At 35.6% G+C, this 23,223-nt stretch overlaps 1 protein-coding gene across 2 annotated transcripts in view; it reads right to left on the bottom strand.

The window, feature by feature from the left end:
* Positions 1–23,223, bottom strand: part of foxp4 (forkhead box P4) — a 311,486-nt gene that overhangs the window by 9,881 nt on the left and 278,382 nt on the right. For both annotated transcript variants that reach the window (XM_061922608.1, XM_061922609.1), the window contains 5 exons: positions 20,890–21,109; positions 16,274–16,350; positions 16,091–16,192; positions 2,691–2,812; positions 1,419–1,485 (listed from right to left, as the gene is read on the bottom strand). In XM_061922608.1, the coding sequence (XP_061778592.1) occupies positions 1,419–1,485; positions 2,691–2,812; positions 16,091–16,192; positions 16,274–16,350; positions 20,890–21,109 (588 nt within the window). The remainder of the gene's footprint in view (positions 1–1,418; positions 1,486–2,690; positions 2,813–16,090; positions 16,193–16,273; positions 16,351–20,889; positions 21,110–23,223) is intronic.

The following is a 23,223-nucleotide window of genomic DNA, read 5'->3' as shown; positions in this document are numbered from 1 at the left end:
GGAATATTAAATATATTTTTAAGAATTTTTCTTTAAATTATTTTTAACAATATGCCATTTTAAATGATTATAATCACATACATTTGTTTTTCTTATGTACGCTTTTTTTTTTTAAAGTTGCAACATTGTGAGGAAAAAGTTGTCATGAAATAATTTTTAGAAATATTCTGAACAGTTTTGTTTATTTTCCAAGACAAAAAAATTATGTAGTTTTACAAGATTAAAGTCAAATATATGTGTAAAAAGATTTTTTTTCCTTTAAGTTAATAATAAGGCGAGAAAAAAGTTGTCGGTGTACAAGAATTATGTCAGAATATTTTGAGAAAATAATAATTTTTACACGTTTAAATTTAAATAAATTGTGAAATAATAGGATGACAGGAGATACAAAACAATAACAGTGCAATACGTTTTCATAACATGGTCACTACTGCCTACTTTGTCTTGTTATATTCTTATTTTACTGTTATATTTTTATTCCCTTTGTTGCTTTTTATTTTTTATTCTTATTGTAATATTTCTCTATTTTGTTTCCAATTAAATCCCCATTATTTTTTTTTTTTAATTTATCTCAACTCTGCTGGAATTTAAATTTTCCTGAAGGAACTCTCCTGAAGGAATCAATAAAGTACTATCTATCTATCTATCTAGTTTGTTTTTTTAAAAAGTAAAATGCCATCCATCCATCTATTTTCTACCGCTTATTCCCTTTGGGGTCGCGGGGAGTGCTGGAGCCTTTCTCAGCTGCAATCGGGCGGAAGGCGGGGTGCACCTTGGACAAGTCGCTACCCCATCGCAGTAAAGAAAAATGCAATATTGTTAAAAAAAAAAGAAGTAATTTTACAAGAATTGTAAAGAAATATTCTAAAAACATTTTTAGGAAAACAATATGCATGATAAATGTCAACTATATTGTGAAAAATTTAATGTCTTATCATAGAAGAAAAGTTGCAATATCGTGAGAAAAAGTAATTTTTAGGAATTTTCTAGAAAAAAAAAGACAAAATGATGTAATTGTACAAGATGAGGAGAAAGTGAACGCCTTCACATGCATGAAAGTAGCGGCGATTCTCATTGGCTCAGAAATGTTTTTTTTTTTTTAGCTGCCACGGGCGCTAATTTTATGCAGTAACCTTAATTGACAACTACTTGACGCAGTGTGTGTGTGTGTGTGTGTGTGTGGGGAGATGGGGGTGGCGCCTGCACGGGAGAGTGAGGTGGGAGGTGAGGTTCATGTGGGAGAAGAGGGAGGAAGCGTGAACGTCGTTAGGGAATCTGCTAATTATAAAAGGGAATTGATATTAGTGTCCTTGATTGTGATTGGCTGGCGTGCGTGTGTGTGTGTGTGTGAGTGTGTGTGTGCGTGCGTGCGTGTGTGTGCACGCCAGAAAGAAAGATGGCAGTAGGGCATTTCTTACCTGGTAGCTGGCGTTTAGGGATCCAAAGCCCAGGCCTGAAATCATGTTTTTCACCAGAGTTGGACTCCTACACACACACACACACACACACACGCACGCACACACACACACACACACACACACACACACACACACACACACACACACACACACACACACACACACACACACACACACACACACACACACACACGCACACGCGCACGCACGCACGCACACGCACACAAGCACACAGACGGAGGCGAGAGAGAGATGAGACAAAATGTCATGAAATCTGACAAATATGTTGTAAGTAGAAACATGCACATACTGTAAACAGATGCTTAAACACACACACAGCAGACGCTCTGATAGCTAAAATGCAGGTGTGTGTGTGTGTGTGTGTGTGTGTGTGTGCATGTAATTAACCCCAGTTTCTGTTGCAATTGGAGAGAACATCTGTTTGCGTTCACTAACAAGCTTTGTTGCTCCCGTGCATCTCACACAGCTGCTTACTAATGGTGTTGACGAACAGGCAAAACACACACACACCACACACACGGTACATGAAGGGCCATTTAAGGCAATCATAGTGCCAGCAGCTGTAAGCGCACACTCACATCACCCTCAAGAAAAATCCAAGCACAGGAGTGTGGGTGTAAGTGTGTGTTCTGGCTTAGTGGGGACAACGCTCTGTTTACACAGTCACCTTTAGGGGACCTCTGACGGTATGGGGACCAACAAACAGGTCCTCTAAAGGGAACCCTTTTTAAATGATGGTCAGACCCATTCTGAAGATGCCGAAGTGATTTTTTTAAGCTTTGGCCCATAAAACCTGTTTACTGGTTAGAGTGTGAGACATTTGCACAGCAGCCCCCACATCGGGCTGTAGCTGGTACTGCACTCGCTGCTCTGCTTACACTTCTTCCGTGTATAGTTAATCACTTCCACCTGGTCCCCATATTGAAGGTGGTTTGTTGTAGTTGTTTTTTTATGTTTTTTTTAAATAGTCCTCAGTAGTCACGTACAAATTTGTGCGAATTGTGCAAAATGATTTATTTTGGTACCCATGAACCATACTAACTCTTTTTCTCCAGGGTCCCCAGTAAGACTGATCAGCACATTACTTCATTAATCCAGAGATTTAAAGACGTGTATGAGTTAACTGGGCAGTGGCCATTTAATCAATTTTTTTTATGCCTGTACATCCTGTAGAAAGGGTGGTCCCCACAAGTCACGAACACACCCTTAGTGTGTTAGTGTGCGTGTGTGTCTGTGTGTGTGCGCGCTCACCCGGTCATCTTTGGTGGTCTCCTCTTTTGGTATTCAACTTCGTCCACGGTCCACACGGCCCCCTTCACGTTCTCCACGCGGACAAAACACTTGTGCAGACTCAGGTTGTGGCGCACGGCATTCTGGGTAAGAAGGGAGAGACCTGCGTTTGATTTTGTGTGGCAAATTGTAATTAGCCTTTTTTTTTTTTTCCCATTCACAAAACGAAAGCAAAAGTACGAAAAGAGCAGGAGTGCACGCAGGACACCTGTGACATGTTCAGAGATGAATTAATTAGTACTATTTATGTATGGCTTGTTTCCATTTTTCTCTTCCTGTGCTGCACAAAATTCATATGCGGAAAATGGGGTCTCACTATGGCGATGTTATCGCCTGTAAGGATGATCTAAATCTAAGAAACACACTTGAAGACTTATCAAAAGTGTGTTTATGCTTTGTTTATTTTTTTAGTCATGTACTTTGCTCCATGTTTTGACACTTTATGTTGACTTCATACGATTATTATAGATACAATTTCCTATTTGTTGCTCAGAAAGTTGCTCTAAATTACCAGACTTCAACACGTCTTATGTTTTATTTGACTACAAAACAATAAATGACATAATAAAGCCACTTTTTCAATAATAATATAACACATTTAAATAAAAATACATCAAATTGAGGGCCTTTCTCAGCATTTTCAATGCAGATTGAAAAACAAATTATTTAGATAATTTAATTACAGATAATTATTATTTAATCTATTCTGTTTTAATCACTATTTAATACAAATGCAAGTGGGAAATTTACATGTTTTCTATAGTTTATTCCTATTAGCCTGGAAATAATACGTGTTAAAGTTTTCTTTCTAAATGTATTTCTTCTTTCCATTTTGACATTAAAAAGACAAACTGCATACACTTGCATTTAGTTTAAACTTTGATATTATCTGTTAATTGAACAAAACATTGAAATGTCATATATTCCCTCCAAACATGCTCATTTTTTTCTCAAAATAAAGATGAACACTTAAATATCTGCTTAATTTATAATTTCAAAGAAACGTATCCATCAAATTGTACGCTGTAAAAATTATTTTACGGCAAAATTCTGGTGACCTGAGTTTTTTTTTTTTAAACTTTACCATCAACGTTTTTTTTCCATACAAAGTAATATACTACTAAAGAACAACTTTATCATTTTTGGTAAAAAAAAAAAAAAAAAAAGCCAGGCAGATCTGTTGCATTATTTTTACCGTATAAAACAGTGGTGTCGTTTTTAAATTCCATTCCATATCCTTATTTTTTTTATATGCCGTAAAAAACACCACACATTTTACAGTTAAATTAAGCTGCCAGATTTCACAGTAAAATTTAATTGTAGGTAAAATGACGTATAGTCGAATTCATAGGCAATGATATACAGACATACATATATATATGTATGTCTGCGCGGCAAAAAAGTATTTAGTCAGCCACCGATTGTGCAAGTTCTCCCACTTAAAATGATGACAGCGGTCTGTAATTTTCATCATAGGTACACTTCAACTGTGAGAGACAGAATGTGAAAAAAAAAATCCAGGAATTCACATTGTAGGAATTTTTGAGAATTTATTTGTAAATTATGGTGGAAAATATGTATTTTGTCATTCCTTCAAAGCTCTCACTGACAGAAGGAGATTTTGGCTCAAAATCTCACGATACATGGCCCCGTTCATTCTTTCCTTAACACGGATCAATTGTCCTGTCCCCTTAGCAGAAAAACAGTCCCAAAGCATGATGTTTCCACCCCCATGCTTCACAGTAGTTATGGTGTTCTTGGGATGCAACTCAGTATTTTTCTTCCTCCAAACACGACAAGTTGAGTTTATACCAAAATGGATACATGGATGATACAGCAGAGGATTGGGAGAATGTCGTGTGGTCAGATGAAACCAAAATAGAACTTTTTGGTATAAACTCAACTCGTCGTGTTTGGAGGAAGAGTCTTTATTTTGGGTACTTAAATATAGTAACTGAGTATTGTGGTGTTTTAAGGCCATCTGCATTTTTTATGCTACAGTAAAGACAATGAATGAACACGGCCGCTGGAGCGCGATTACACCTGTCATAGTGACAACACTGTGTACTGTCGTGTTTGTTATTTTCTACATACATGTGATTATTTAATATTGTTAATGTTAGCGGTATTATCGCTAATAATGATAATAATAAGTGTCATTTATTAGTACTATACTAGCTAAAGTACCTGCTACATTAAGTTAAAGTAGCAATGATTGTCACACACACATTAGGTGTGGTGAAATTTGTCCTATGCATTTGACCCATCCCCTTGTTCACCCCCTGGGAGGTGAGGGGTGCAGTGAGCAGCAGCGGCCGGGAATATTTTTTGGTGATTTAACGCCCAATTCCAACCCTTGATGCTGAGTGCCAAGCAGGGAAGAATGCTGGTATGAGCTTTTAAACATAACCCGTTAACTGCTGCCAATCAAATGGTGAATAAGATACTCTATAGGGTTCATATGTTTATAAATCCGACTGTGATGAAGTCAGTGCCTCACCAGCCATGAACCTTACCGCACGTCACTGATATATATATATATATATATATATATATATATATGTATACATATATATATATATACATTTATATACATACATATATATATATGTATACATATATATATATATATATATACATTTATATACATACATATATATATATATACCGTTACAAGCCCTCAATAAAAACGTCATATTAAAAATGTTATGTAGATACTATCCTACTTGTGGTACTCATCTGGGACGTTGGGTACTACATTTGTTTTAATACATCTTACGTGTGCTGGTATGACAGTAAAGTTCCTTGAACACCAAAGTGGAAAAACAATGTTTATCAGTATTTCAACCCCCCCCCCCCTAAAAATGCACTTTACTTTGACATATTCCAAATTAATACCCCACAAATAATGTAGTTACAAAAAGATACAAGCGTCTAGAACAGGGCTGTCAAACTTGTTTTCATTGGAAAGCTGCTTGTAACAGTAAATAATTAATGATTTTGCCCAATAATTTACATATTCAAATAAATAATTAACATACAGTGTAAAAAAATGTAGATTTTACCACTGTTTTTTAGAGAAAAAAATGGCAGCTTAGTTGCCAGACTTTTACTGTAATTTTTATTTATTTTTTTTTTTTTTTTACAACATATTACTGTAAATAGAAAACATTTAAAAATGTTATTTTGACAACTCAGCTGCCAGTTTTTACTATAATAAAATGTGCCACCTTTATTCCATTTACAGTGATATACAATAAAAACAAACCATGGATTTTATAGTAAAAAAAAAAATCCAAAAAATGAAAGCTTATTTGACAGAATTTTACTGTAAAGAAAATAACTTTGTTTTTTTATTTTTAACATACAGTTACATACTGAAAAAATTGCCGTACATTTTACAGTAAAATAAATAAAATAAATAAATGGGTTGTACTTGTATAGTGCTTTTCTACCTTCAAGGTACTCAAAGCGCTTTGACACTACTTCCACATTTACCCATTCACACACACATTCACACACTGATAGAGGGAGATGCCATGCAAGGCGCCAACCAGCACCCATCAGGAGCAAGGGTGAAGTGTCTTGCTCTGGACACAACGGACATGACGAGGTTGATACTAGGTGGGAATTGAACCAGGGACGCTCGGGTTGTGCACGGCCACTCTCCCCACTGCGCCACGCCGTCCCTTAGTCACTTTTATAGTGTACAATTGGATAGGCAACTTGCTTAAGTATCTATTTGAATTTTTAATACAACAAAGTTAGATAATTTAATATTTGTTGCAATTTTGCACACTATTTTTTTCCTGGGAAATTATTTTAATTTTAATTATGATTATTTTAGATTTTTTCCGGATTTTAATGTTAATTATGATTATTTTTATGATGATTTTTTAAAAATGATTTTAATTTTAATTATGATTATTTTTATTTCATATTGTTATTCTTGCCTTCCGGTTATTTTCTGTCAATAACTTTGCAATGGGAAAAAAAACAACCTAATACCTTGAGTATGAAAATAAAAAGTAAAGAAAGAAAATTTACAAAATATGCAATATTTGCCCCAAAAATGTGGAATATTACATGTGAAGTAATTGAAGTAAAAATCGATAACAATATTGATTTTAATGCAATATTATTTTTTGAAAAATGATAGTTTTACAGAAAAGAAAAAAAACAGCCTAAATGGCAAATTTTTGTTATTCGTGTCAAAACTGCAACCTTTTTTTTTGTCGCATTTCACCTTTTAGTCACTTTTTTATGTTTTTTAATAGTATTTATTATGGATGTTATTACATTTATTGACGGTTTGGAGTGATAAACAATGTGATATTTTTAGAGCGGTCCACCGAGAAAGAAAATATACAAAATATGCATTATTTGCCCGAAAAATGTAGAATATTTAATGTGAAGTAATTTAAGTAATAATTGATAACAATACTGATTTTAACGCATCATTATTTTTTGAGCAATGACAGTTTAAAAAAACAACCTAAATGGTATCTTTGTTATTTGAGTCAAAATTGCAACCCTTTTTTGGGTCACATTTCACCTTTTTATTCCCTTTTTAATGTTTTTTAATAGTATTTATTATGGATGTTATGACATTTTTTGACGGTTTGGGGTGATAAACAATGTGATATATTTAGAGTGGTCCACCGATAAAGAAAATATACAAAATATGCAATATTTGCCCCCAAAATGTAGAACATTTCTTGTGAAGTAATAATTGATAACAATATTGTTTTTAATGCATTTTATTTTTTGAGCAATGACAGTTTTAAAGAAAACAAACAAACAACCTTAATGGTATCTTTGTGTTATTCGAATCAAAATTGCAACCTTTTTTTTGGTCACATTTCACCTTTTTATTCACTTTTTAATGTTTTTTAATAGTATTTATTATGGATGTTATGACATTTATTGACGGTTTGGGGTGATAAACAATGTGAGAAAGAAAATATACAAAGTATGCAATATTTGCCCGAAAAATGTTGAATATTTCATGTGAAGTAATTGAAGTAATAATTGATAACAATACTGATTTTAATGCGTTATTTTTTTGAGCAATGACAGTTTTAAAGAAAAAAAAGAACAACCTAAATGGCAAAATTGCAACCTTTTTTTGGGTCACATTTCACCTTTTTATTCACTTTTTTAAGTTTTTTAAGAGTTTTTATCATGGATGTTATGACATTTATTGACGATTTGGGGTGATAAACAATGTGATTTTTTTTAGAGTGGTCCACGTTAAAGAAAATATACAAAATATGCAATATTTGCCCCCAAAATGTAGAATATATTATGTGAAGTAATAATTGATAACAATACTGTTTTTAATGCATTATTATTTTTTGAGCAATGACAGTTTTAAAGAAAAACAAACAAACAACCTAAATGGCATCGTTGTGTTATTCGAGTCAAAATTGCAATTTTTTGGGGGGTCACATTTCACCGTTTTATTCACTGTTTAATGTTTTTTAATAGTATTCATTATGAATGTTATTACATTTGACAATTTGGGGTGACAAACAATGTGATATTTTTAGAGCGGTCCACCGAGAAAGAAAATGTACAAAATATGCAATATTATCCCGAAAAATGTGGAATATTTCACGTGAAGTAATTGAAGTAATAATTGATAACAATACTGATTTGAATGCGTTTTTGAGCAATGAAAGTTTTAAAGAAAAAAAAAGAACAACCTAAATGGCAAAATTGCAACCTTTTTTTTGGTCACATTTCACCTTTTTATTCACTTTTTAAAGTTTTTTTAATTGTATTTATCATGGATGTTATGACATTTATTGACGGTTTGGGGTGATAAACTGTGATATTTTTAGAGTGGTCCACCGAGAAAGAAAATATATCCAAAATATGCAATATTTGCCCCCAAAATGTAGAATATTTTATGTGAAGTAATAATTGATAAAAAATACTGTTTTTAATGCATTATTATTTTTTTAACAATGACAGTTTTAAAGAAAAAGAAAAAAACAACCTAAATGGCATCTTTGTGTTATTCGAGTCAAAATTGCAATTTTTTTTTTTGGTCACATTTCACCTTTTTATTCACTTTTCAATTTTTTTTAATAGTATTTGTTATGGATGTTATTACATTTGACAGTTTGGGGTAAAATAGGCGCCAGCACCCTCCGCAACCCCAAAAGGGAATAAGCGGTAGAAAATGGATGGATGGATGGGTTTGGGGTGATAAACAATGTGATATTTTTAGAGCGGTCCTTTGAGAAAGAAAATATACAAATTATGCAATATTTGCTCGAAAAATGTGGAATATTTAATGTGAAGTAATTGAAGTAATAATTGATAACAATACTGATTTTAATGCGTTATTTTTTTGAGCAATGACAGTTTTAAAGAAAAAAAAAGAACCTAAATGGCAAAATCGCAACCTTTTTTTTTGGTCACATTTCACCTTTTTATTCACTTTTTTAAGTGTTTTAATATTATTTATCATGGATGTTATGACATTTATTGATGGTTTGGGGTGATAAACAATGTGATATTTTTAGAGTGGTCCAAAATATGCAATATTTGCCCCCAAAATGTAGAATATTTCATGTTAAGTAATAATTGATAAAAATACTGTTTTTAATGCATTATTATTTTTTGAGCAATGACAGTTTTAAAGAAAAAAAAACAACCTAAATGTTATCTTTGTGTTATTCGAGTCAAAATTGCAATTGTTTTTTTTGGTCACATTTCACTTTTTTATTCACTTTTTAATGTTTTTTAATAGTATTTATTATGGATGTTATGACATTTTTTTGACAGTTTGGGGTGATAATGTGATATTTTTAGAGCGGTTCACCGAGAAAGTAACAATGAGTTTGGTCTTGAGTTTATTTTGAGCCTACACATTTTATTCCGCTCACATTTTTTTGTGGCACGCAGCTGCCCGGCACCTGCACGCGGCTTTATTTTATCTCTCACTTTTGTAATCAGCCATCATCAAGCGCGCGCACACACACACGCGCACACACACATCGCTATCTTCGCCCCTCCCCCCAAGGGACAGGCCTCCCTTTTCATCTGCCATTTGTAGCGTGTTCATGCCCAATTTCATTACCAATTTTAATTTGTCTATAATTAAATCCCGCATATTCTCTCTGACATGCTCTTCTAAGCCGAGAGGGAGGGACAGGCCAGGCGTGCATCACTCCTCCTCGTAATATGCGCGCGCGCACACACACACGCATACGCATAAACACACACACACACGCGCATAATTACACAAGGCGTAATCAGCGGAGGAACACTCTCTCCTCCGCATCCCTTCAACCCCTGAGCCGCGATGCTAAGTTTTGTAAATGAGTGTGACCCCAATCTCCGTCTGCCACCCCGGCGACGCGACACACACACACGCACACACACACACGCGCACACACACACACCATAAAGGCGTTATTTGCATTTGTCTCCGTGATGAAAGCCTGATTCTCCCAGTTAAAACATTAGGAGTCATTTAGAGAGGGTCACAACACGCGTGTCACTCAGCTGCACCGCATTTTTTTTTTAAAAACACGCTTACTTTGTGCGTGGTGAAAATACAACCGACCGCCAAATCCGTCGCAGAATCAAGAAAAAAAAAATGCATTGGACTTAGAAAGACTAGTCCTTTGTTTCCAGCAGATTGGACAGTTCTGATAGTTTTCTCACTGGGCTCAACTGTAATGCTGCTGCTCGAGTCCTGACTAGAACCAAATACGACCATATTAGTCCGGTGCTCAGGTGACTGCACCGGCTTCCAGACTTTAAAACAGCTCTCCTTGCGTGCAAGTCTTTTGCCTAAGTACATCTTCGACGCGTTAGAACCGTATGAACCATCCCGGGCTCCGAGAACCTGCTGGTGCCCAGAGTCAGGGTCAAAGACGTGTAACCCTCAATGTACTTGATATAGTTACATGTCATATACGCTACATCAGGGGTAGGGAACCTATGGCTCTTTTGATGACTACATATGGCTCTCGGACAATTATATTTACATAGCGCTTTTCTCTAGTGACTCAAAGCGCTTTACAAAGTGACACCCAATATCTAAGTTACATTTAAACCAGTGTGGGTGGCACTGGGGGCAGGTGTGTAAAGTGTCTTGCCCAAGGACACAACGGCAGTGACTAGGATGGCAGAAGCGGGAATCGAACCTGGAACCCACAGGTTGCTAGCACGGCCACTCTACCAACCGAGCTATGCCGAGTAAACGTGTAATACTCTTCCATATCAGTAGGTGGCAGTTGGTAGCTAATTGCTGTGTAAATGTGGGAAACAGCGGGAGGCAGTGTGCAGGTAAAAAGGTGTCTAATGCTTAAACCAGGGGTAAGGAACCTATTGCTCTAGAGCCAGATGACTGCATATGACTCTCAGATAAATCTTAGCTGACATTGCTTAACACGATAAGTAATGAATAATTCCGCTGGTAATCACAGTTTCAAAAATAACGTTCAAATTATAAAACATTCTCATGCATTTTAATCCAACCATCCTTTTTCTACCGCACCTGTTCAGGATGAAGCATTAATGGTAAGAAGTATTATATGTATTATTGGTTAACATTTATAATAACAATGTTGTTAAAAAGAATAAGAGACTTATTATGCTCTACAAATGTTGGGTATACTTAAAAATGCACGAATTTAGTTGTATTCAGTGTTGAAAAATGTTATATGGCTCTTACGGAAATACATTGTGAAATATTTGGCTTTCATGGCTCTCTCAGTCAAAAAGGTTCCCGACCCCTGCGCTACATGCTACATACGTGGCGAGCTGGCCAGGAGGACTGGTGGCTAATGTCCAAATTCCACACGGTAAGACAGCGTTTCAGTTTTATGCTGCTAAAATCTGGAGTAGACAGCGTTGGCAATGTTTGAATCCAGCCTGAAAGCACGTTTATTTATTGTAGTAGAATTTTTTTTTTTGGACAAGGTTGAAAACAAAGCAAAATAAATATTTTTTTAAAAATAAGGAAATCTTGAAAAAAAAAACAGTAAAGTACAGAAATAGAAAAACACATTTACAATGAAAACACAGATATTTAATTGTGCATATGGCAACTGAAAGTATTGTATCCACACTATTTGATTGCTTTCAAATAGAATGATCATTATTATGCTTTTAAATAGAATTATCGTTATTTTATCTTGATTTTATTTTTTGATTTGAATGATTATTTTTTTTCCAGATTTTAATTAGAATTATGAGTATTTTTATGATGATTTTATTTTCAGATTTTAATTTGAACTGCAGATTTTTTTCTGATTTTAATTAGAATTATGATGATTTTATTTTCTGATTGAAATTTTAATCATGGTTATTTATAGGGTTATTTTTTGGTCTGATTTTAATTTTAATTGTGATTATTTTTATGATGATTTTCCCTGATTTTGATTTGATTTATGATGAATTTATTTTCTGATTTTAATTTGATTTGCAGATTTTTTCAGATTTTAAGTAGAATTATGATTTTGTTTTCTGCTTTTAATTATGATTGTTTTCGTGATAATTTTTTTCTGATTTTAATTAGAATTATGATTTTATTTTCAGGTTTTAATGTCAGATTTTTTTCTGATTTTAATTAGAATTATGATGATTTAATTTTCTGATTTTGTGATTGTTTTTATGATTATTTTTCCAGATTTTTATTTGAAATATGAGTATTTTTATGATTATTTCATATTTAAATTTTAATTAGAATTGTTATTATTTTAGATTGTTTATGATTTTAATTGAATTATTATTATTTTAGATTTTTTTTCCTGATTTTAATGTTAATTATGGTTATTTTTATGATTTTAATTTGAATTATGATCATTTTTATTTCATATTCTTATTTTTGCCCTCTAGTCATTTTTCTGTCAATAACTTTGCTTTGCCTTGAGTACTAATTGTGCTATATACATAAACTGTCCTTCCAATTTTTTAGTCCATGAGCATTCTGTTTAACTTTGTCAGTTTTTGCTATTTCAAAAACTGTTACCAACCATTTTCATCGCCTGAAAACCTTCTCGCTTTTCCTGAAGTTCCACGTTTCTCTGATCCTCGACTTCCTCTCTCCTGGTGAAATTGAAAGGCCTACTAAGCGACTGTTTGACTGCGCTCCTGTATAAATACATGAGCCATATTTAAACGGCTTATATATTTATAAAGGTTATATTTAAAGATGAGGAGGCCTCGTCACCCCCTTGCTCCTTTGCGCCTCAGTTTGAGGACTATTAGGAGAGGGAGGTCGGGGTCTTCCTTCACTTCGCTCGTTCTCTCACTCTTCCTGGCATTAGCGGCGGGTTTGTGCAGAAGTGGGTCAGCAGCTACACCGGCGGGATCAGCGTGAGGGAGAGAGAGAGAGAGAGAAAGTCTTCTCGTTATGCGAGTGTGAGGTGAGGCGCTGGCCTCAGAAGAGAACTTGTGTCTCGTCAAGGACACAAAGAGCCAATAAGTGTCCAATCAGTCTTGTCTTCGAGGAGCTCAGCTAAGTCCGGTGGAAAGGGTGTGTTGTATCATTCAGTACCGAGACCCTAAGCAATAGCCTCTTTAGAGTTTGAGGCTGGAATGATGGATTTGGACCATTTCTCACGACGCTACTGCACTTGACGCTTATGCTCTCCAAACACTCAATGGAGTCCAACAACTTCACTGTTCTGTGTTGGGGTTGAAACCACAATCATCGCGGCAATCAATCCATCGTTACAGAGTGGTGGGTCCATCATTGTTACGGCTGCTCAAGCATGGGTTTTTAGTAGCTTGTTGACAGTGAGTCAGATCTTCAAATTTTATAAGGTAGTGATCGGACATTACTTTAGTGTAAGGAAGTACCATGACTTAACATGGTGGTGACACCCAGGGCAAGGACTAGATCTATTACAATGTGTGGGTTCAATTATTATTTGTGTCAGACCCATCCATCCATCCATTTTTTACTGCTTATTCCCTTTGGGGTCGCGGGGGGCGCTGGTGCCTATCTCAGCTACAATCGGGCGGAAGGTGCCGTACACCCTGGACAAGTCGCCACCTAATCGCAGGGCCAACACAGATAAACAACATTCACACTCACATTCACACACAAGGGCCAATTTAGTGTTGCCAATCAACCTATCCCCAGGTGCATGTCTTTGGAATTGGGAGGAAGCCGGGGTACCCGGAGGGAAGCCACGCATTCACAGGGAGAACATGCAAACTCCACACAGAAAGATCCCGAGCCCGGGATTGAACCCCTGACTACGTATTGTGAGGCAGATGCACTAACCCCTCTTCCACCGTGAAGCCTTGTGTCAGACCACAGCTATTTAATATAGTCTGGAACACCACGCACCGAGGGTATTCATATAGATATTAAAATCCCCCATTATGATTATATTATCTGCGTGCATCACTAGATCAGCAACAAAATCAGACAATTTGCTAATACATATTTTTTATATAAATATACATATGAATATATGTATATATATGCACATACATATATATATATATATAAATATAGTATATATAGTATATATATATACTATATATACTATATATATATGTATATATACATACATATATATGAAGAGTTCATATGCAAAAGCAGATAAATCCATTTTGACCGATTCTGTATATTAACGATTTTCTGCCTGCTGGTGTTGCCGGTACATGTACAAGCATACAATGGTTTATTTAATATCAACATAAGCAAGTCATGAAAGCCTAAACTTTTAAGAAATGCTGATGTAATGAATGGCTTTCAAGTAAGAGTGTTTGATGTGGTTTTACGTCAAAAGCAGATATATCCAAATTATGATATGTTGCAAAAACAGATATCTCCAAAATCGTTTTCTTTGCGGTCGTTATTTCGCATAATATTCAAGATAAAGATAGAGAGAAAAACAGAACGTGAAATTTATCGAAAGCCACATTTCAACGTAACAACTGTTCACATTTCTTTACTTCATTATTTAACAGTTTCGATCCCTTGGTACGTATAAATCTAGCTGTCCCTGCGAACATTGTTTTTTCGTACTTGCTAACCGGACATGCTTTTTTGGAACTGTGACCTCACATATTTACCTTGTGCTTTTCAGCACAAAATGAAAAAACAAAAAACAGTGTTGCAATGAAGACGATGTTTTATTAATAAAACAAGCACAAATGCTCAACCTGGTTTGCCTATCAAAAACACTCCTGTGCAGATAACAGCTCACTCATCATCGCTATCGACATTAGCTCCATGCTCGACAACATCGTTTAACGCGGCGGTGTAAAACTCACGGACACGCGTGCTAGCGCCAACATCAAATAACTTCAACAGGTCAGTTTTTTTCGCTGGCTTAACAGTTTTGTTCACAGGAGAAGCTTCCAAATTATTCATGCGTGGATAACAACACTGAGTGACTCCGTGCGCGCCGCCATTTTGTTTGTCACGTGATCCCGTACTGCAGCGCTGGTTGGGCAAACGGATATATCGGCTTTTGTGGTAGATGATCCATGGCGCTTATCGGCCTTTGCAATAAATCGCTGAACTAAATGACGTTAAAAGCGGCATTTGTCTGCATTTGCAAACAAATTGATTTTGGTATACCACAATAGAAGTGGCGGACTATATATTACCGAGGCTGGGCTAAACTTGATCAAAATGGCGTTTATCGGTTTTTGCGTATGAACTCTTCATATATATATATATATATATATATATATATATATACACATATATACGTGTATGTATATATATATACACACATATATATTTATATAAGAGACTTTATATAAGATTTGGGCAATACCATACATTTGGGTAGCGATCCGATACCAAGTAGTTCCACCGTCATTCGTTGGTCATATTTAAAGTCCTCCTGTGTCTTGGGACGTATTTCCTCAATGTATGAATATAATAAAACAAAAATGAAGGTAGATTTTGAGATGTAGTATCAATTCCATATAGGTCTCTAATACTTGATATATGTTCACGAACGCTAGTTTGTTGTTAGCGGTGAGCTATTGCATCCTCCTACGGTGTGTAGCGATGCAAGTTTAGCTATTCCTCGCCCTGCAGGGATGATACTTGTAAGAAACACACTTCATTTGCCGCCACGGAGGCGAGGATCAGTGATGTAGAAGTAGCTCAAACACTACGGAGAGACTTCAAAGCACCAGCTGCATAGCAGCAATTCAGTTTTTATATCTTCATCTTTATCGTTAGTTTTAAATTCAAAAAACGTCCTTTCTCCACACTGTTTCTGCTTGGAACTGCTCTATATTTATATAAGTGTGTCATTTTATGAGGTAAATAAATACTGATTTCCGGGTGTTGAAAAATAGCGCCCATGTAGTTTAAGAAGTAGAGCTGTGCATGTATGCCATGTGCCTTTTACCTTCCACGTGGCCGTGTTTCTCCTGAAGTAGGCGAACTTCCGTGTAAACCAGTTGTAGATCTCGTTCAGAGTCAACTGTCTGTCTGGGGATTCCAGAATGGCCTGAGGGCGCAGATAGAACGCACGCAATTAGGACGTAGAGGACGGAGGCGGAGGCAAGAAGGGAGGAGTGCGGCGACTTACGTGGCGTATAAGAGAGGCGTAGGTAAAGGGGGGCCTGACATCAGCGTTCTTGTAAAACTCACAGTTCTGAGCCAGCTCTGAAAGGGAATCCATTGAAAAACATTGACAAATTTTAGTATATCATAATACTTATATGAGTATTGTGAAAGTCATCTCTATTTTTTTCAAAATGTCCTGGAAATACAGGACAATCGAAAATGTTAACCATTAAACCTAACCACAGTGTGAGCTAACTGAGAAAGAATATTTAAATATGCACAATTTACAGCCGGGGTTCTGGACCTTTTCAAACCCGGGACCCTGCCCAGCAGACACAAGACATGAAAATAACGTTGAAAACTTTAAATTAGGTTCTGACGTTGAGCAACTCAAACACGACATTGAAACAACATGCTTTTTGACGTCGTTTAATCAATGTCGGATTCTGACGTTGATTTAAACCGTTGAAATGTGGTCATTTTCCATATAATATTGTACAACACAACTAAAAACGTTGAAACAACATGCTTTTTGATGACGTTTAATCAATGTTGAATTCTGACGTTGATTTGACCGTTGAAATGTGATCATTTTCCAAATAATATCTTACAACACAAATACAACGTTGAAACAACATGCTTTCTGACGACGTTTAATCAATGTCGGATTCTGACGTTGATTTGACCATTGAAATGTGGTCATTTCCCAACCAATATCCAACAACACAAATACAATGTTGAAGCAACATGCCTTTTGAGGACGTTTAATCAATGTCGGATTCTGACGATTTGACTGTTGAAATGTGGTAATTTCTCAACCAATATCCTACAACACAAATACAACGTTGAAACAACATGCTTTTTGATTACGTTTAATCAATGTTGGGTTCGGACGTTGATTGGACTGTGGAAATGTGGTTATTTTCCAACCGATATCCTACAACACAAATACAACGTTGAAGCAACATGCTTTTTGACATTTAATTAATGTTGGGTTCTGACGTTGATTTGACCATTAAAATGTGGTCATTTCCCAACCAATATTCTACAACACAAACACAACGTTGAAGCAACATGCTTTTTGACAACGTTTAATCAATGCTGGGTTCTGACATTGATTTGACCACTGAATTTTAGCAATTTCCCAACCAAAATACTACAACACTGACATAAGGTTGAAACAACATGCTCTTTGACGACATTTAATCAATGTTGGGTTCTGACGTTGAGTTGACCTCTAAAATTTGGTCATTTTCCAACCAATATTTTACAACACAAATACAACGTTGAAGGAACATGCTTTTTTACGATGTTTAATCAATGCCAGGTTGACGTCGATTTGACCATTGAATTTTAGTCATTTTTTCAACCAAAAATCTACAACATTAACATAAAGTTGAAACAACCTGCTTTTTGACGACATTTAATCAATGTTGGGTTCTGACGTTGATTTGACCGTTGAAATGTGGTCAGTTTTCAACCAATATTCTACAACACAAATACAACGTTGAAAAAACATGCTTTTTGACCATGTTTAATCAATGTTGGGTTCTGACGTTGATTTGACCGTTGAAATGTGGTCATTTTTCAACCAATATTCTACAACACAAAAACAACTTTGAAACAACATGCTTTATGACGACTTTTAATCAATGTAACAATTTGATGTAGATTTGACCACTGAAATGTAATAATTTTCCAACCAAATCCTTACAACACAAATACAAACAACATGCTTTTTGACGTGTAATTAATGTTGGGTTCTGACGTTAATTTGATGATTGAATTTCGGTCATTTTCCAACAGATATCCTACAACACAAATACAACGTTGAAACAACATGCTTCTTGACGTTTAATCAATGATAGGTTCAGACATTGATTTGACTATTGAATTATAGTCATTTTCCAACCAAAATTGTACATCACTAACATAAGGTTAGTGTTAGACATCATTTTTGACTATGTTTAATCAATGTTGGGTTCTGACGTTGATTTGACCGTTGAAATGTGGTCATTTTTCTACCAATATTCTACAACACAAATACAACGTTTAAACAACATGCTATTTGACGTTAATTTCCAACACATCTCCAACACAAATTGAACGTTGAAACAACATGCTTTTTGACGTTTAATCAATGTTGGGTTCTCATGTTGATTTGACCATTAAAATTTGGTCATTTCCCAACCAATATCCTACAACACAAATACAACGTTGAAGCAACATGGTTTTTGACCACATTTAATCAATGTTGGGTTCTGACGTTGATTTAACCATTGAATTTAAATAATTTTCCAACCAAAATTCTACAACACTAACATAAGGTTGAAACAACATGCTTTTTGACGACGTTTAAACAATCTTGGAATCTTATGTTGATTTGACTGTTGAATTTTAGTCATTTCCCAACTAATATCCTACAACACTGACATGACATTGAAACAACATGCTTTTACAATGTTATATCAATGTTGGGTTCTGACGTTGATTTGACCATTGAAATGTAATTATTTTCCAACCAAAACCTTACAACACAAATACGTTTAAAGATCCTTTTTGACGTATAAAAAAAGTTGGATTCTGACGTTGATTTGACCATTAAAATTTGGTAATTTCCCAACCAATATCCTACAACACAGATACAAGGTTGAAGCAACATGCTTTTCAACGACGTTTAATAAATGTTGGGTTCTGACATTGATTTGACCATTGAATTAGTCATTTTCCAACCAAAATTCTAACATAAGGTTGAAACATGCTTTTTGATGACATTTAATCAATGTTTGGTTCTGACATTGATTTGACCGTTGAATTTCAGTCATTTTCCAACCAAAATTCTAACATAAGGTTGAAACAACATGCTTTTTGACAACGTTTAATCAATGTCGGGTTTTGACGTTGATTTGACCGTTGAAATGTGGTCATTTTCCAACCAATATTCTCCAACATAAATACAACGTTGAAACAACTTTCTGTTTGACGTTTAATCAATGTTGGGTTCTGACGTTGATTTGACTATTGAAATTCATCCAACAGACACCCTGGATCCAACATTAGACATCAGCAGTGTCTCAATTTACAAATAGAACTATTTTGCAACGTTGTTTCAAAGTCAGTTTTAAATGACATGTACGTATAATCAACATAGTATCAATGTCTTGTGCCTGCTGGGGGCCGGGGGCCCACTCAAATATTAACACTGATTTAGCAGTATTTCTTTTGATTTTAATCATATTCAGTAATCATATCTAACCAATACTTACAGTGTACAACCTTGTCAAATGATATGAAAGCATGGGATAATCACAAGGATTATTGTTTAACACTTAAACCTTAGGCTTAGGTCAGGCTGACTAGAAAAATAAGTATTAACTAAGTATACTGCATAAATACAGTAACTGACAAAAAATAATTGATGTGTTAAAATCAATTATTATTGGTTTGTTTCCCAATTAAACTGTCAATACAATCAAAGTCCAAAAATAGTTTCACCACCTTAGTCATTTTTCTTCTTCTGTTTGTTTCAGATTGTCATTACTGCCACAACTGGTGGAAAAGTGTATTACAACCGAGTAAGGACTATAGGGACGGCCCAACAATGGGTAAGAAACACCGATGTGCATTTTGCAAAAAAAAATGTGCGTTTTGAAAAAATAAATGTGTATCTATAAAAAGAAACAACAGATATAAAGCATAGAGATGAAGGAAAATCAAAATAAATGACAGACATTCGGAGGAAAAGATGGGGAAGACTGCTGAGGTTGAGAAGTGAATGGCAAAGAGAGCTCCATGTTGACTTGAAGCAGGGTATCTGCAGGTTTCAGGAAGTCAAATTTAAGACTTTTTAAGACCTTTATAATGCCACCTTGAATGAAATTTAAGACCGAAAAAAATAATAAAAAATCTATAAATATAAGCGATGGTTGGGGATCCCACTGTACTACAACCTCAATGACAATCAGTCAAGTTTACTTTTTGTATGTTTATTCATAAACAAACTGATAAGCACCACTCTGCCAAACCGCTTATCAAAAATCTTGAGAGATCCAAAAACTTTGACATCCAAAACAAACAAACCAACACCAATGCCAGTAAAAACATAATAACCGAGGTGAGGGTAAAAATAAATTACATTTGGTCAATAATAGTGCAATAATAGTGCAAAACAGTATTATAACAACAACAAAACACTGAACACATACTCAAATGAGCCTCAGTTGAGCTTCAGCTGGCTGTTCTCATTCACGAGTTCTGCCTCTATTTTTTTCAGCTCACTCATTTTTTCTTTGTATCTCTTGAAGAAATACAAAGAAAAAATGAGTGAGCTGAAATCACTCACTTTTACTCAAAGACGTGACCCGAAAAAAAACAAAAAAACTGGACCGACAATTTGAGACCATTGAGTACTGAGTTTAAGACCATTTTAAGAATTTCTAATAAATACAATACTTTTTAGGGCCTTAATTTTAGATACATGGATTTAAGACTTTTTAAGGATCCGGGGATACCCTGTGAAGTTACCAAATCCAAAGAGCGAATAGAACGTGTCTTTCTGGATTAAACAATCCCAGAAAGTATGGATGAAGAACGAGGTTGTAGAGACCCTAGCCGGAGACAGAGGACGAGGGGGCCTACCTGAGGCGATGGGCGTGCAGTACTTGTCGGAGTTGCGCCGACGTATGGGCCCGACGGCGTGCGCGTGGGAGTGGCTGTGGAGGCTGGACGAGCTGATGACCGAGGGTCCCTGGCGCAGCGGAGTGATGGGGGTCGCAGCTGAGGTGGGTGGGTGGGGGAGGCCCTCCGGGTAGAGGTCGCTGTCCCGCTTGAGAAAAGAGCCGCTGGATGCCAGGTTCAACTGAGAGACATCAGACAACACATGTTAGCTTTTCATTCTTTGTATCAACAGTAAGGCCCAAAATTTGCATATCCTCGCCACATTGTGAATGTACAGTAGGTGTTTTTATTGGGTATCGTATATCTGGAAATGACAACAGAAAGTGTTTGTAAGAAGGTGTAATATAATCATATAAAGTGGTAGATCCGGGGTGTCCAAACTAGGGCGCACCTGGGCTATTTGTCGCCCGCCGGCGTCTTCAAGTTCAACAAGCAATACACGATGTATTCATATCATACACAAGGATGTCATTGTGGTTTATGAAGCCCTATGAGACATTTGTGATTAAGGGCTGTATAAATTATCTTTGATTGATTGATGTACAAATAGCCAGCTGTCTGATATCTGCTATTTTGTTGCCAACAATTTCCCTTGTGGATCAATAAAGTTTGTGTAAGTCTAACAAGAGTAACTTAACCCATAATTGTCAGGATACACAGCACAGCATATACTTGTATGACCAAATCCAAACAACCTTCCCTAGTCATGGCACAGGGAAAAAAATTAAATAAACCAGCACAAAAATTCAATACACATGGCCCCACATAACACAACCTGCTCATTGAACTGTGTGGCTATCATAAAAAACGCACAATCAGCATTAAATAAAGAACATTTAAATGACACTCATTTAAGTCCATTACAAGGGGATGATGGGAAATATGCAAAACACTCTCTTCACACACGCATGTTCGGCACATTTTTGCTGCTTGATATTTCTGATTGATTACAAAACCTTAAGGACGTCGTCACGGAAATAAAGAAGGTTGGCGTTGAACTTTCACATACTCTTAATAACCAATTATAATGATTATTATGATGATTATTATTATGTACTCACACATATATACATATATATATATATATGTATATATATATATATATGTATACATATATATATATGTATGTATGTATGTATATATATACATATATGTGTATATATACACATATATATACGTGTGTGTATATATGTATATATACATATGTATATGTACATATCTTTATATATATGGAGATATTCGTATTTCTATATGTACACACACACACACACATATATATATATATATATATATATACATATACATATAGTATTTATTTGTTTTAAGTCCAATGTGGCCCCCAGTCAAAAAGTTTGTACATCCCTGCTCCGTATCAGAGAAGAATATAATACGGATCGGGCCTGCCCTACAATATTATTTTTTGGAGCATATTTTCTGGCATTTTCTCCTAACCCCAGCTTCCCACTGTAGGAACTACAAATCTATATATTTTACCTCTAAAAATATAAATTTGGCCACAGTTACACAGCTTAAAAAAAACAACAACTCTATTTTCATATGGCTGCTTTGCCTCACGCTCTAAAAAACTCTTCCAGTTCAGTATTTCTTAACCGTTGTTGGTCCACGAACGCCCCCTAGAGGGCCGGCGAAAAATACCTCAGCTGTGGTCCGTATGGGCTGTACTCGGCCGTAATACACTTTTCCACCATGTGTGGCAGTAATGAAGACATCAAACTGACAGAAGAAGTCTGGAGCTTAAGTCATAGAGAAATTTCTCAAGACCAAAAATTATGACTAAAGTGGAGAAGCTGTATTTCCATTTGTACCTTAATTTTATCAACAAAATGGATACATGGATGATACAGCAGAGGATTAGGAGAATGTCATGTGGTCAGATGAAACCAAACTAGAACTTTTTGGTATAAACTCAACTTGTCGTGTTTGGAGGAAGAAGAATACTAAGTTGCATCCCAAGAACACCATACCTACTGTGAAGCATGGGGGTGGAAACATCATGCTTTGGGGCTGTAAGGGGACAGGACGATTGATCCGTGTTAAGGAAAGAATGAATGGGGCCATGTATCGTGAGATTTTGAGCCAAAACCTCCTTCCATCAGTGAGAGCTTTGAATGGTTGACCAAATACTTATTTTCCAACATAATTTACAAATAAATTATTTAAAATTCCTACAATGTGAATTCCTGGATTTTTTTCCACATTCTGTCTCAGTTGAAGTGTACCTATGATGAAAATTACAGACCTCTGTCATCATTTTAAGTGGGAGAACTTGCACAA

This window comes from Nerophis ophidion, linkage group LG16 (genome assembly GCF_033978795.1).
Source record: "Nerophis ophidion isolate RoL-2023_Sa linkage group LG16, RoL_Noph_v1.0, whole genome shotgun sequence".
Lineage (NCBI taxonomy): Eukaryota > Metazoa > Chordata > Actinopteri > Syngnathiformes > Syngnathidae > Nerophis > Nerophis ophidion.
Note: the sequence above shows the minus strand (reverse complement) of the source record. Positions and strands in the feature narration are given on the sequence as shown.